This window comes from Saimiri boliviensis, chromosome 6 (assembly GCF_048565385.1).
Source record: "Saimiri boliviensis isolate mSaiBol1 chromosome 6, mSaiBol1.pri, whole genome shotgun sequence".
NCBI classification, from domain to species: domain Eukaryota; kingdom Metazoa; phylum Chordata; class Mammalia; order Primates; family Cebidae; genus Saimiri; species Saimiri boliviensis.
This window is the reverse complement of record NC_133454.1, coordinates 114,136,013-114,150,905: the sequence shown is the minus strand read 5'-3', so window position 1 is coordinate 114,150,905 and position 14,893 is coordinate 114,136,013. Positions and strand designations below refer to the sequence as shown.

Below are 14,893 nucleotides of genomic sequence, written 5' to 3'. Positions count from 1 at the left end.
GAGGTAGAAATATCAACATGAGAAAGAGTTGGTAAAAGTTGATTCCAGCCCTCATGGATGACTTTCAGAGATTCAAGACTGTAGTGAAGGAAGTAACTGCAGATATGGTAGAAATAGCAAGATAATGAGAATTAGCAGTGGAGCCTGAAGATGTGACTGAATTATTGCAAACTCATGATAAAACTTGAATGGGGGCTGTTTGTGGTAGCTCATACCTGTAATTCCAACGCTTTGGGAGGCCAAAGTGGGCAGATCATTTGAAGTCAGGAGTCCGAGACCAGCCTGGCCAACATGGTGAAACCCTGTATCTACTAAAAATACAAAAATTAGCTGGGCGTGATGGCAGGCTGTAATCCCAGCTACTTGGGAGGCTGAGTCAGGAGAATCACTTGAACCTGGGAGGCAGAGGTTGCAGTGAGCCAAGATCGCACCACTGCACTCCAGCCTGGGTGATAGAGTGAGACACTGTCTCAAAAAAAAAAAAAAAAAAACTTGAATAGGGCCAGGCCTGGTGGCTTACACCTGTAATCCCAGCACTTTAGGAAGCTGAAATGGGAGGATTGCCCGAGTGTAAGAGTTCAAGACCAGCCTGGGCAATACGGTAAAATCTTGTCTCTACGCCGCCCCCCCCCCCAAAAAAAAAACAAAACAAAAAATTAGCTGGGCATTGCGGTGCATGCCTGTATTGCCAGCAACTCAGAAGGCTGAGGTAGGAGAACCACTTGAGCCAGGAGGTTGAGTTTACAGTGAGCCGAGATCGTGCCACTGCCTGAGTGACAGAGCGAGACCTTGTCAAAAAACAAACAAAACTAACAAAAACCGTCAAAAGACAAAACCTTGAATGGTTATTTTTTATAGATGAGCAAAAGAGGTGCTTTCTTTTTAAAATTATTTAAAAATTTTTATTCTCCACATGGACACCTTGAGGAAGTAGTTTTTGTTGTTGTTGTTGTAGAAAGTGATTTTATTTAGAGAGAGAGAGAGAGAAACCAGAGAGAAACAAATGGCTAACTCTCCCCTTGAGAGAAAAGCGGCTCTCACACTGAGTGAGAGAATCCAGAAAGATGCAATCCAGGAGAGGAAATATTGTACTGGGGTTTAGGAGGGGAAGACAGGCTTCCACGAGAGAGTGTGGAAGGGGACTCCAGAGGGGAAATCCAGGATAGAGAAAAACAGCTCCCACAACAGTGTTCATGGTCGAGGATCCAAACATGGAGTCCGGAGGAGGTAGTTTTTTAAAGATGGAATCTACTTGTGGTGAAGATGCTATAAACATTGTTAAAACGTCAATAAAGGATTTAGAATAGTCCATACACAAACTCAGTTGATAAAGAGCTTGAGAAAATTAGCTCCAATTTTGAAAGCAGTTCTGCTGTAGCTAAAATGCTATCAAATAGCATCACATGCTGCAAAGAAATCTTTTATGAAAGGAAGAGTCAATCGATGCAGCAAAACTTCGTTGTTGTCTTATTTTCAGAAATTGCCAAATGTAGCTTTTATATACATTAGGAAACCAAAAATTCATGTGGCTTGCTTTATTGAAGTGTTTTCTTTAAATTGTGCTGGTCTGGAACCAAATCTGCAATATCTTCAAGGTATGCCTGTGTGCAAAAATGTCTACTTGTGAGTATGACAGTTATTTTTGGGAGCCAGAGATGGGTTCTGGTTCCTTAGTTTGGCATGATATATTCTAGAAATACCACATGCATTTGTACACAACAGTTTCATGCAGCAAGAGATTCTCCTTTTTGGTCCCCTTGCTAAATTTTCTGGCAAAGAAATCATTAAAATGTCTTCTTGGTGTATAATGTGGCTGAGGAAAGTTCTGATGCTGTTACTCAACTCTGCCATCTGATTGGGTGTGGCTTAGGGGAAGTTGTTGCCTTTAGTTCACAACGTTTTTTTTTTTTTTTTGAGACAGGATATTGCGTTGTTGCCCAGGCTGGAGAGCAGTAATGTGATCATGGCTGACTGCAGCCTCCAACTCTTGGGCTCAGGAGATCCTCCTGCCTCAGCATCCTGAGTAGCTGGGAATATAGGCATGTACCATCTCGCCCAGCTAATTTTTATTTGGGGCAGTAGTGGGGTGGTGGGGAGAGTAGAGATAGGATCTTACTGTGTTGCACAGGCTGATCTCAAGCTCCTGAGCTCAAGCGATCCTCCTGCCTTGGCTTCCCAAAGTGCTGGGATTACAGGCATGAGCTACCACATCTGGCCCACAATTTAATATTCTTCATCTGCCCCTTTGATATAACTGAAATCTAGTTGAGTCGTGGCAAAGAAGATACATTAGAAACTAGATAATACTGTTCTTATCAGGTGATAGTCCTGATGTATTTCAAGTTCTCCTGACTAGAAATTCTAGCAGAATTCTAGCCACCTGTTCTTGATAGTACTTGGGCCTGCTCTCTCTTATGAGCCCAGAATTTCCAGGACTTCTGTAGGAATCAGTGACTACTCTCTAATAACAAATATTTAACTTGTAGCCAAGGAAAAGGGGATAACTTTTGGCAACTGAAGTTGTCAGGGAGGGATGGGATATTGTCTACTTCATTTTGAAATGGAGTTGCCTTTGTCTTTTCTTTTACTTGGGAACCACAGACTCTTCAATATTAGCAACACAAGAGAAATGCTGAGGAAACACACTGTAAAGTTAATCTCTTTACAGATTGGAACCTTTTTTTTTTTTTTTTTTGAGACGGAGTTTCACTCTTGTTACCCAGGCTGGAGTGCAATGGCACGATCTCGGCTCACTGCAACCTCCACCTCCTGGGTTCAAGCAATTCTCCTGCCTCAGCCTCCTGAGTAGCTGGGATTACAGGAACACGCCACCATGCCCAGCTAATGTTTTGTATTTTTAGTAGAGACGGGGTTTCACCATGTTGACCAGGATGGTCTCGATCTCTTGACCTCGTGATCCACCCGCCTTGGCCTCCCAAAGTGCTGGGATTACAGGCTTGAGCCACCGCGCCCAGCCAGATTGGAACCTTTTTAAAGCAGTTAGGAATTGGCCAGCCATCTACATTAACTGATACAAAATTAATTCTTTTTTTTTTTTTTTTTTAAATGTAAAAGAGTATTTTAATTCTTGTCCTTGGGAACTATAAGGATTATACATGATTTGGAAATGAGACTGTACCAAATGATGGCCAAAGAAGAGTCATCCATTCTACTCCCTCTCTTTTGTCTGGTCACTCAGAAATATATTATCGGCTATGACTGTTGTTGCTTGTCGCCTCACAATATTTTTATCCACGTATTCACCATAGTCTATTTTCCCTTCCACATAAATTCGAGACCTCTTTCTCACATACTGATATGCCACATCTCTGAGGCCTGGCTGGAATACTGATATTCTGTGCCACGTTGTCTTTTGACTGACATCGCCCATTTGGTAAGCTTCACTTTCCCCTGATCGCCACATCTCATTTGTTACTAAAGAAAATATTGTGACTGGATTTTTTCCTTCTGCCTGTCTCAAGACAGGGTCCTGACCCACTCGCCCAAGTAACTGCACACAATTCAGGGATCTCTCAAGAACCAAACTGGCAGCTGTTTCGGATGCCTGTCTTACAAACTGATGAAGTACTGTAATACAGGTCTTCGAAACATGGCTTCTCTTTTCTTTTCTTACAGTCTAATCTTTAGGTTGTTCCTCCCTTACCTGACACTCCCAAAATTAATTCTTTTTTTTTTTTTTTTTGAGACGGAGTTTCGCTCTTGTTACCCAGGCTGGAGTGCAATGGCGCGATCTCGGCTCACCGCAACCTCCGCCTCCTGGGTTCAGGCAATTCTCCTGCCTCAGCCTCCTGAGTAGCTGGGATTACAGGCACGCGCCACCATGCCCAGCTAATTTTTTGTATTTTTGGTAGAGACGGGGTTTCACCATGTTGACCAGGATGGTCTCGATCTCTTGACCTCGTGATCCACCCGCCTCGGCCTCCCAAAGTGCTGGGATTACAGGCTTGAGCCACCACGGCCCAGCCAAAATTAATTCTTAAGGTGGAATGAGACAAAAACTTCTTCACCTATAGTTCCAGCTACTCAGGAGGCTGAGGCAGGAGAATTACTTGAACCCTGGAGGCAGAGATTGCAGTAAGCCAAGACTAGGCCACTGCACTCCAGCCTAGGTGACAGAGCAAGTTTCCATCTCACTAAAGAAAAAAAAAGAAAATGACCTGGAGAGAGACAAAAGCCTCTCTTCTTATTTTCCAGATAATTTTTGTAGTGGTTAAATGTTTTTACAAACTGGCTTAGGGTCTGTCAGTAGGTATACCTTAAAATAGGTATACCTAGGACAAAGGCAAGTATAGTAATTCCTCTTTGGAAACTGTAACTTAAGCAAAATTACTATAATGAAACCAATTTTACCACAGGCTAATTGATAATGAACAAGAGTTAAGTTCCAGTGACATATTTCTGGTTACAAAAACATCACCAAGCATCTAAATAAAGACCCAAAACACTTTTTTAAAAAAATTACTTATTTTTAATTTAAAATTTTCTTTTTTTTTTTCTTTTTCTTTGGGAGATGGAGTTTCACTCTTGTTACCCAGGCTGGAGTGCAATGGCGCGATCTCGGCTCACCGCAACCTCCGCCTCCTGGGTTCAGGCAATTCTCCTGGCTCAGCCTCCCGAGTAGCTGGGATTACAGGCACGCGCCACCATGCCCAGCTAATTTTTTTTTTTGGTATTTTTAGTAGAGATGGGGTTTCATCATGTTGACCAGGATGGTCTGGATCTCTTGACCTTGTGATCCACCCGCCTCAGCCTCCCAAAGTGCTGGGATTACAGGCTTGAGCCACCGTGCCCGGCTAAAATTTTCTTATCATTAATCCTCGAAACTTTTTCTTTTTTTGTTTTTTTTGGAGACAGAGTCTTGCTGTGTCATACAGGCTAGAGTGTAATGGTACAGTCTCAGCTCACTGCAACCACTGTCTCCCAGGTTCAAGTGGTTCTCCTGCCTCAACCACCTCAGTAGCTGGGATTACATAGGAGCGTGCCACCACACCCGGCTACTTACTTTGTATTTTTAGTAGAGGTGGGGTTTCACGGTGTTGGCCAGGCTGGTTTCAAACTCTTGACCTCAGGTGATCCACTTGCCTCAGCCTCCCAAAGTGCTGGGATTACAGGCATGAGCCACCACGTCCAAACACTTTTTATATTAAACATTGAAATAAATGTGAGCTGTAGGTACGTCTAAGAAAGATTAATAAAAATATAATTATTTGATTTTTGGTGAATCAGTGAGTGACAGTGGTCAATGTGGTGTGAGGTAAATCAAGGAATAGATGTTTGCAATGTGAAAACTCTAAGGAACATGTCCTGCCACCATGTAGTTAAAACATGAACAAATATGGTGAGCACCCTGAGACTTAGTACTGCATCATTATTGTGCATCTGTATGTGCATTGTATACTTTACATATTTTTACATTATTTTGTATTCATTTATTTATTTTGCAATATGCTTATTCCCATTCTGGCTGGAGCCTATCCTGGCAGCTCAGGGTGCAAGGGGAGAACCTGCCCTGGATAGGATACCATTCCATCTTAAGGTGCTCTCACGCACACACCCACGCTCACTCAGACTGAGACAGTCTAGACACACCAGTTCATCTAATGTGCACATCTTTGGGATATGAGAGGAAACCGGAATGCCCAGAGAAAACCCACACAGACATGGGGAAGTGTGCAGACTCAACACAGTCGCCATGGCCAGGAATTGATTTTTTTCCCTCATCAACATTACACAAAACAACATTGAATGAAACAACATTATTCGAGTACCAGATGTAAATGCACGGTCATGGAAACATGAACACAGCATAGAATATTTGGGAATTGCTTTGTTGATAGGTGTGGCTAGACTGTAAAGTTCAAGATGTGTGGGAGGAGATAAGCCCCTAGAGTGGTGCTAGATCTTTGTTTTTCGTGCCTTGCAAAGGAGGTGAACTTTATCCCATAGGCAAGAGGGAGTCATTGAAGCAGTTTAAGTTATGGAATAACATCAGTTTTTACATAAGTATCTAAAAAGATGGACTGTAATAAATTACCACTAAAATACTAGGAGAGCATTGCATGAGGGGAGATGTGAGAAAGCTTCATGGATTTGAGCTGGGTGTTGAAGACTGCATAGAACTGTGAGAGAGGACTTGATATAGATGATGGGTATAGGCAAGGAGATTCTAGATAAAGGGAAGAGCTTAAACAAAAACCTAGAGACAGAAGATTTACAGGGCTTATTTGGGGACCCTGAATAGATTCATGGCTAGAGCTATGGAGTGTTTGTGACATAAGAGAGAAGAGATATCAGAAACCTCTGACCTGTGGATGGCCTGGAATGCCTGGCTGAGAAGTTTGGATTTTGTCTTGGGCCAGCCATCATCCAGTATGTATTTTAGGCAGCTAACTCTGATAGCATTGGTTAAGGTGACCTAAAGTGACAAGTGTACTAATGCAGGAGAACCAGTTAGAAAGCAGTGGGCATAGTACAGGTGAGGATATCTGAGGGTTGCATTATAAGTATTGATTGTCTGAGGGCTTGATGTTTTCTAACTGCGGAGGCCATTTGTGAATGTTTTGGGGGAATGAGCTTCCTGAGAGCACAGCCATCTTACTTTTCTTGTCCCTCCCCCCCAAAAATGCGATCTAAATCTTTTTTTACTCTTACTGGATCTGATTTTGAGTTAAATATATAAATTAGCAAGTGCCTCTTAGAACAGCAGTGATTGGAATTGAGATGTCTTGTCAATGCCTGCTGGCCCCACAGCCTGACAGTCATTGTCTAGGGAGCAGTCCTGGGTTCTAGTCTTTGCTGAGGCTGTGATTTATTATCTTGAGCAGGCCCCTTTCCCATCCTAGCCATCAGTGTCTGATCTGTAAAATGAGATTAGATAATCTCTGATGCTTGTAGCTTTAAGCTTCTTGGATCTTTGTTGGCATTAACTACCTTAGAAAAATATTCCCTGTTGGTCAGGCACAGTAGCACCTGCTTGTAATCCCAGCACTTAGGGAGGCTGAGATGGGTGGATCAGGAGGTCAGGAGTTCAAGACCAGCCTGGCCAAGGTGGTGAAACCCCGTCTCTACCAAAAATACAAGAATTAGCCAGGCATGGTGATGGATGCCTGTAAGCCCAGCTACTTGGGAGGCTGAGGCAGAGAACTGCTTGAACTCATGAAGTGGAGGTTGCAGTGAGCCAAGATCATGCCACTATACTCCAGCCTGTGCAACAGAGTGAGACTCTATTTCAAAAAGAAAAAAGAAAGAAAAAGAAAAATTTTCCCCTGTAGTAGGCAGAGGTATAATAATGAAAAGTCTCAGAAAAGTAAGGTGCCTTCCTGAGGATTAGGAGTGGGCTATATGGTACTTACCGAGTCAGTATATTTGTAAAATACATACTTACTTGAAATCTAGCTCTTCTGAGGACTTTGAACTATAACTTAAAAATGTGTAATATTGCTTAGCAACTTTAGAGTTAATAATTTAGAATTCTAGAATTAGAATTACTGGGCAAGTAAAATACATGTGAATATTTGTTAAGAGGAATGCAGAAGAAGAGAAAGAAAATGGAACACGTCTGGATTGTGCCTGGGCTTAGAATGGGAAAATACAGCAGGAAAGAATTACACAGTGGGAGTTTGGGGGGAGGAAGACATAACCCTTAGATTTATATGCTTATTTTTTTAACATAAAATGCACAATAGGAATGTGGATTTGCATAATGTAGGCAGATGAAATTAAAAGGTAACATAAGGGAGGAGAGGAATTTGTAAATGGTAATTATCTCTTATATTACCATTCCTTGGAGAAAAATGAAGGCTCTGTAGTTCCAGGAGACCTATGCTATTAGCTCTTTCCTATGAATGATATCAGCTGGGGCTGTGCCTTCCTTCCAGAAATCAAAGCCCTTGCATATGTGCACAGTTATTGAAAGTAGAGACAGGAGCCTCAGTTTCTTACTAACAGTCCTCCAGTAAGGAAAGGAATTGACCAAGATCACTGTGCTCTCCAGGGACAGGAATACCAAGTAGGCCTTCTGTTGTCTAGAAATTGAGTAGAAACAGAGCAGCATAGGGAAACAAAAAATTTTTTTAACAGTCTAATTGTCAGCAAAGTCAACTGTATACTGTCAAGAGGACAGCGGCCTTTTCAGCTTTCTGCTGCAAGAGCATCATTTATAAAGGCCCAAGTCAGTGCCCTTTGTCACTGAGGAGCAATGACAACCTGACTGTCTGGTCAGGACTCAGACAGCAGTCTGTAAGTGCATTTTTCATTCCTTCAAATTACAGCCTCTCTCCAAGGCAATTAATCCTAGACATTTAGCAAAAGAGCTGCTGCTGTGTTTCTCCGTTCTGGAAATACATCTCCTTGTATTCAGCACTTGTTTTGGATACTTGATTGTTTGAAGGGTGTTTTTTTCTGGTAAAATCTTTGATAAGAAAATATTTTTCTCCCTACTCCTTCCCAAATACCCCTCTGAGAGTTAATCAGAAATGCACAGAGTTCAACAACTGGGAAAGCCATTAATAACCCAGCCAGCTTCTACCCTGCTGGCTGCAAGGCAGGTTCTGGCTGTTGGAATTGATGAGGGTTTCTCTGGTGTTTCCCTGAAAAGTATTCCTCCTGTGTTGGAGGAACAATTCTGACATATTCGTGTACTCTGTTCTTCACACTTTTAATTTTAAGTTGCTACCCTTGGAAAGGCTGCTGGCTATGTTGTTAGACCCCAGTATTTAGCACCCTTCAGTGTTCCTAAAGTAAACTGTGGGTCTGCTTTCTCTCACTTTTCATCTGGCAGGTATCTTGCAGTTCACTCATACTCAGTCTCTGCCTGACCAAATTTGCTTCCTTGTATCTCATAGAGCCTTGCTTCATGTCAACCTTGTGTCAGCACTGAAGTGAGTGGCAGATTCTGTGTAGTTTTCTAAATATATCATTATTTTAAGTACTTTTAATTCCTTTGCTCTTTCGTTGGAACTCTTATCATTATCCCTCTCCCTTCACTTCTTCCCCTAAATATCCCATGCATTGAAATATCTTTTCGCCTCTCAACCCATTATCTCTGAATCTTCCCGTTTCTGGACTAGAGACTCGAGAGAGTCATCAGTTACTGTTTCTGCCTTTACTGTTTGGAGCTGTGCCTTTGGTCTGGGATTTCCGTGTACCAAAATACTAAGACTAAAGGCCTTTTCCCCTCTTCTTGTCAAACTTGTTCTTTTGTAGTACATTCTGACCTTTGCCACTTTATCCTTTCCAGTTTTCAAGGTTTTTCCTGCTCAGTAAATATTTGAGCTAGTTTGGTTATAGGGTATTTTATCCTAGAGGTCTGTGGGTTCTTTTCTACCATAGGCAGCATCTCATACTGTGTTTTTATGTTTCACATTTTCCTGGTCATGCTGGGTCATTTCCTGTCATTTATCCTTCTTTGCTAGAGTTCTCAACACTTTGAATTTGAAATCTTCTCTACCTTCTATTGAGATGCCATTTAGCTCCTGTTTCTCCATTCTTAGCTAAGACGCTAAAGCTGAGGACCAGCATGAGCACCTCCCCTTACTTAACATGTTGCCTCTTCTATGGTGCTTCGTGCAACCTTCAGTTTGAAATGTGTATTTGAGCCCGCTGATCTCATTCTTGTTTTCCTCTGTGTATCCTCCAGTAATCTCTAAACACTATAAAGCCATTATCTCTGACCATGTTTTGTACCCCCCCTTTTCCTTCAGTTTTAAAACATTTAGGTAAACTACACACAACATAAAATTTATTTATTGTTTTATTTCTTTATTTTCTCGAGACAGAGTCTCGCTCTTTTGCCCAGGCTGGGTGCAATGGAGCGATCTTGGCTCACTTCAACCTCCGCCTCCCAGGTTCAAGTGATTCTCTTGCCTCAGACTCTCGAGTAGCTGGGATTACAGGCACCCGCCACCACACCCAGCTAATTTTTGTATTTTTAGTAGAGACATAATTTCACCAGGTTAGCCAGGCTGGTCTTAAACTCCTGACCTCAGGTAATCCACCTGCCTTGGTCTCCCAAAGTGCTGGGATTACAGGTGTGAGCCACTGCGCCCCGCCAAAATTTATCATTTTAATCCCCTCCCTTTATTTTTTGTTTTATTTATTTATTTATTTATTTATTTATTTTTGAGTTGGAGTCTCGTTCTGTCACCCAGGCTAGAATGCTGTGGCACAATCTCAGCCCATTGCAACCTCCACCTCCCAGTTTAAGTGATTCTTGTGTCTTAGCCTTCTGAGTAGCTGAGAATACAGGTGCTCTCCACCATGCCTGGCTAATTTTTTTATTTTCAGTAAAGATGGGGTTTCACCATGTTGATCAGCTGGTCTCGAACTTCTGACTTCAAGTGATTCACGCACCTTAGCCTCCCAAAGTGCTGGGATTACAGGCATGAGCCACTGTGCCCGGCCCCCTATTTTATTTTTAAGATGAAGGGAGAAACTAAATCAGAAAGAAGTTGTTTTTAGGTTTTAATATCAACAAAAAAGATGGTTGTGACTACGTTGTACGGGTTCACATTTTCCCCAGTCCTGGAGTTTGCCCCTTTTTCTCTGTTGTCTTCTTGTGTTCTTTCACCAAGCTCTGTGTAACCTTTGGGCACTGGCAACTGCTCAGTACTATCCAGTGCGCTGACTTCTCCTACCCTGCTCTTCAACCCTTCTAACGACAGATAGATTCGTGTTTGTTGTCCAGAAGGAGGTGAACCTTTGGATCTTGCAGTAGAAAATAGTCAGCTCTGTAATGTGGTTCTGTGAAGGCCAGCTCTCTCTCATGGGTGTGGAATAATTGGATTTGCCCCATGATGCTTCCTGTTTTTGTTTTTGTTTTTTTGAGATGGAGTTTCGCTCTTGTTGCTCAGGCTTGAGTGCAGTGATCTCACTGCACCCTCTGCCTCCCAGTTTCAAGTGATTCTCCTGCCTCAGCCTCCCAAGTAGCTGGGATAACAGGCATGCGCCACCATGCCTGGCTAATTTTGTATTTTTAGTGTAGAGATGGAGTTTCACCATGTTTGTCAGGCTGGTCTCGAACTCCCAACCTTAGGTGATCTGCTCACCTCAGCCTCCTGAAGTGCTGGGATTACAGGCATGAGCCAAGTGCCTGGCTGATGATGCTTTTTCTAGCTTTGTTTTCCTTTTTTTTTTTTTTCTTTTTGAGACGGAGTTTTACTCTTGTTGCCCAGCCTGGAGTGCAATGGCACGATCTTGACTCACTGCCACCTCCACCTCCTGGGTTCAAGTGATTCCTTCTGCCTCAGCCTCCTGAATAGCTGGGATTACAGGCATGTGCCACTATGCCCGGCTAATTTTTTGTGTTTTTTTAGTAGAGACAGGGTTTCACAGTGTTGGTCAGGCTGGTCTTGAACTCCTGACCTCAGGTGATTCTCCTGCCTTGGCCTCCTAAAATGCTGGGATTACAGGGGCAAACCACTGCGCCCGGCCTGTTTTCTATCTTTTTTTCTTTTTTGGAGATGGAGTTTCGCTCTTGTTACTCAGGCTGGAGTGCAATGGCACGGTATCGGCTCACCGCAGCCTCCGCCTCCTGGGTTCAGGCAATTCTCCTGTCTCAGCCTCCTGAGTAGCTGGGATTACAGGCACGCGCCACCATGCCCAGCTAATGTTTTGTATTTTTAGTAGAGACGGGGTTTCACCATGTTGACCACGATGGTCTCAGTGTCTTGACCTCGTGATCCACCCACCTCGACCTCCCAAAGTGCTGGGATTACAGGCTTGAGCCACTGCGCCCGGCTTTTCTATCTTTTTTAAAAGAGATGATGGTCTCTTGTCACCCAGGCTGACCTTGAACTCCTGGACTCAAGCAATTCTCCCACCTCAGCCTCCCAGGTAACTCAGACTACAGGTGCACACCACTGTGCCCAGCTAGTGTTTTATCTTTTTGAGGCTTAGAGGCCTCCACCCTTTCTTCCACTTAGGATCCTTTTTAACTTCAAAATATTTTCTAACTCCTCTTATGATAATTAGTTATATCAATTAGTTGTACTTTCAGTACTAATTGATAAGTAAAATATACAATAATGAAAAGCTATCATGAATTCAGTTATACTTTTAAATGAATTAGTACTTTATCACAACAGTAATATATTTGGAAAACAATAGTATGCTTAATTTGGAAACTAGCTTAGTTGTTTGATATTCAGTTACTCCTTTGTGTATATGTATAATTTGGGAGCTCCCCGGTAACTTCAGTCTACTGGTCAGGGACTCCTGATTTCATGATTCTTTTTAACCCTCCTTTTACATTCCGTATAGTCTTATCTCTTTCTCCTTGCCCCTTCTTTCATTGGCAGAGTTTCAGGTCAAAGGAATGTGTGTTAGGCACAGCGTGTGCTTTCTCTTATGGGAAAATAAAAACCAAATACTGACTTTGAATGGATCAGCTTCCAATATCCCTGGTATTGATTTGTCTCTTAATGCTCGGCGGCCAATTCTACCAAGATATAAAAACCATCATAGGCTTTTGTTTCTGGCTTGTGAAACTCCCAGTGGTCTACTTAAAAGCTAAGTCTTGCCTTAACTTCGGTTTCAGGGCCAGTTTGAAGATTATCTCATTGACTTGAAGGTAATCCAAAGGGAGAATTCAGAAAATATACCAAATCAAGCTCTCAAAGTTTCATTTATTTTGTGGAGTTGGTTAAGCAGCTAATTAACTGCTCTGTCCAGCCAATGCCCTTTGGCTTATTGTTCCTTTGATACACTGGAAACAAAAACATGTGAAGCTCCTTTCCTCTTTTCTTGTAGGAAGCAGTGAAGTGTAATGGAAAGATCTAGGACTTCAAAGTCCAATCCTCCTTGAATCCTGCCTCAACCACTTTCTAGTTATGTGACCTTGGTATTTGCCTCTCTGGTCTTTAGTCCACTTCTCTGTAAAACAGTAATAATACTTTGTGGCCTAGCTAGAAGAATTAAATGGGATAACATATCAATAACCTTTGTATTGGAACCTAGCAGATACTTAATAAGTGGCAGTTATTACTGTTGCATGTACTATTAACAGTCCATAAAGAAAACACCCAGACTTTTATCTTTTTATTCAAATGACCTAACATAGGATTGCATTTTTTTTTTTGAGACGGAGTTTCACCCTTGTTACCCAGGTTTTTTTTTTGGTTTTGTTTTGTTTTGTTTTTTTTTTTGAGACGGAGTTTCACCCTTGTTACCCAGGTTTTTTTTTTTTTTTTTTTTTGAGACGGAGTTTCACCCTTGTTACCCAGGTTTTTTTTTTGTTTTTGAGACGGAGTTTCACCCTTGTTACCCAGGCTGGAGTGCAATGGCGCGATCTCGGCTCACCGCAACCTCCGCCTCCTGGGCTCAGGCAATTCTCCTGCCTCAGCCTCCTGAGTAGCTGGGATTACAGGCATGCGCCACCACGCCCAGCTAGTTTTTTTGTATTTTTAGTAGAGACGGGGTTTCACCATGTTGACCAGGATGGTCTCGATCTCTCGACCTCGTGATCCACCCGCCTCGGCCTCCCAAAGTGCTGGGATTACAGGCTTGAGCCACCGCGCCCGGCTAGGATTGCATTTTCTAATATTCTTCACCAATGTCAGTATGTAAAAGAAGGGACTGTCTTTTTCTTGTGCATTTTTTTTTAAAAACCTATGACCAATTTTTCCACGTGGGTGACCTAAACAGATTTCATTTGAAGATAACCATTTGTCAAATGAAATTGGTGGGGGAATTTTTCTTCCTTTAAGACCTTCTCCCACAGCAGGCATCTGGATAACAAAATAACAAATAATGTAAGACACCCCCCAAGCCACATTTTTCTTGTATCTTTCAATATAGAAAAAGTTTATGTATATATATCTCTTCCAGATCCCAAGATCTAAATGTGGCTTCAGTTTCAGATGCTAAGGGACCACATTAACTCAAGAAAAATCCTCCTCCTTCCTGAGCTGTTGGTAAATGCTCATAAATCTCTTAGTTGAGGTTCTCCAGAAATATGTTTTATTAATGTGCCACCTAATTAGTGAGCAACCAGATGACTAATTTCTGTGGGGTCCTCTCCAAAGTGTAAGAATGTAGTTTTGGGAATGCTTCCTTTTTGGGCTGGTGGGTGATTCTGCCTGAGTGACTCTCTTATGTGTAGTCTTTTTGTTTTCTTCAGGGACAATGGTGACAGATCCAGGCACCGAGCTCCACGTAACGCCCGGATGTCTGCACCTTCGCTTGGACGCTTTGTCCCAAGGTAAGAACTGGTTGCTAGCAACAGAGGGAGCCTTTGTTCGAACCTAGGATTTCCCTTTCCCCTCTCTCTTCTCCCCCTCCCCCTCTCCCCCCTCCCCTCTCCTCCTTCCTCTCTCCCCCCTCCCTTCCCCTCTCTCTCCTCTCTTTCTCTTATCTTTCTCTTCTCTCCCTGTATCTCCCAGGCTGGAGTGCCCTGGTGCTATCTCAGCTCACTGCCAACTCCACCTCCTGAGCTCATGCAATTCTCCTGCCTCGGCCTCCTGAGTAGCTAGGATTACAGGCACCTGCCACTGCACCCAGCTAATTTTTGTATTTTTAGTAGAGACCAGGTTTCACCATGCTGGCCAGGTTGATCTCAAACTCCTGATCTCATGATCCACCCACCTTGACCTCCCAAAGTGCTGGGATTACAAGTGTGAGACCCCCCAACCCAGCCAGAGGATTTAGTTTTTTTTATTTTTATTTTTATTTTATTTATTTTTTTTTTTGAGACGGAGTTTCGCTCTTGTTACCCAGGCTGGAGTGCAATGGCGTGATCTCGGCTCACCGCAACCTCCGCCTCCTGGGTTCAGGCAATTCTCCTGCCTCAGCTTCCTGAGTAGCTGGGATTACAGGCATGTACCACCATGCCCAGCTAATTTTTTGTATTTTTAGTAGAGACGGGGTTTCACCATGT

General features: G+C 42.8%; 1 protein-coding gene and 1 pseudogene across 8 annotated transcripts in view; one reads left to right on the top strand and one right to left on the bottom strand.

The window, feature by feature from the left end:
- Positions 1 to 14,893, top strand: part of AMBRA1 (autophagy and beclin 1 regulator 1) — a 173,739-nt gene that overhangs the window by 50,668 nt on the left and 108,178 nt on the right. For all 8 annotated transcript variants that reach the window (XM_039470930.2, XM_010333970.2, XM_010333964.2 and 5 more), the window contains one exon: positions 14,138 to 14,218. In XM_039470930.2, the coding sequence (XP_039326864.1) occupies positions 14,138 to 14,218 (81 nt within the window). The remainder of the gene's footprint in view (positions 1 to 14,137; positions 14,219 to 14,893) is intronic.
- On the bottom strand, positions 3,101 to 3,660 carry LOC120364613 (single-stranded DNA-binding protein, mitochondrial pseudogene; annotated as a pseudogene).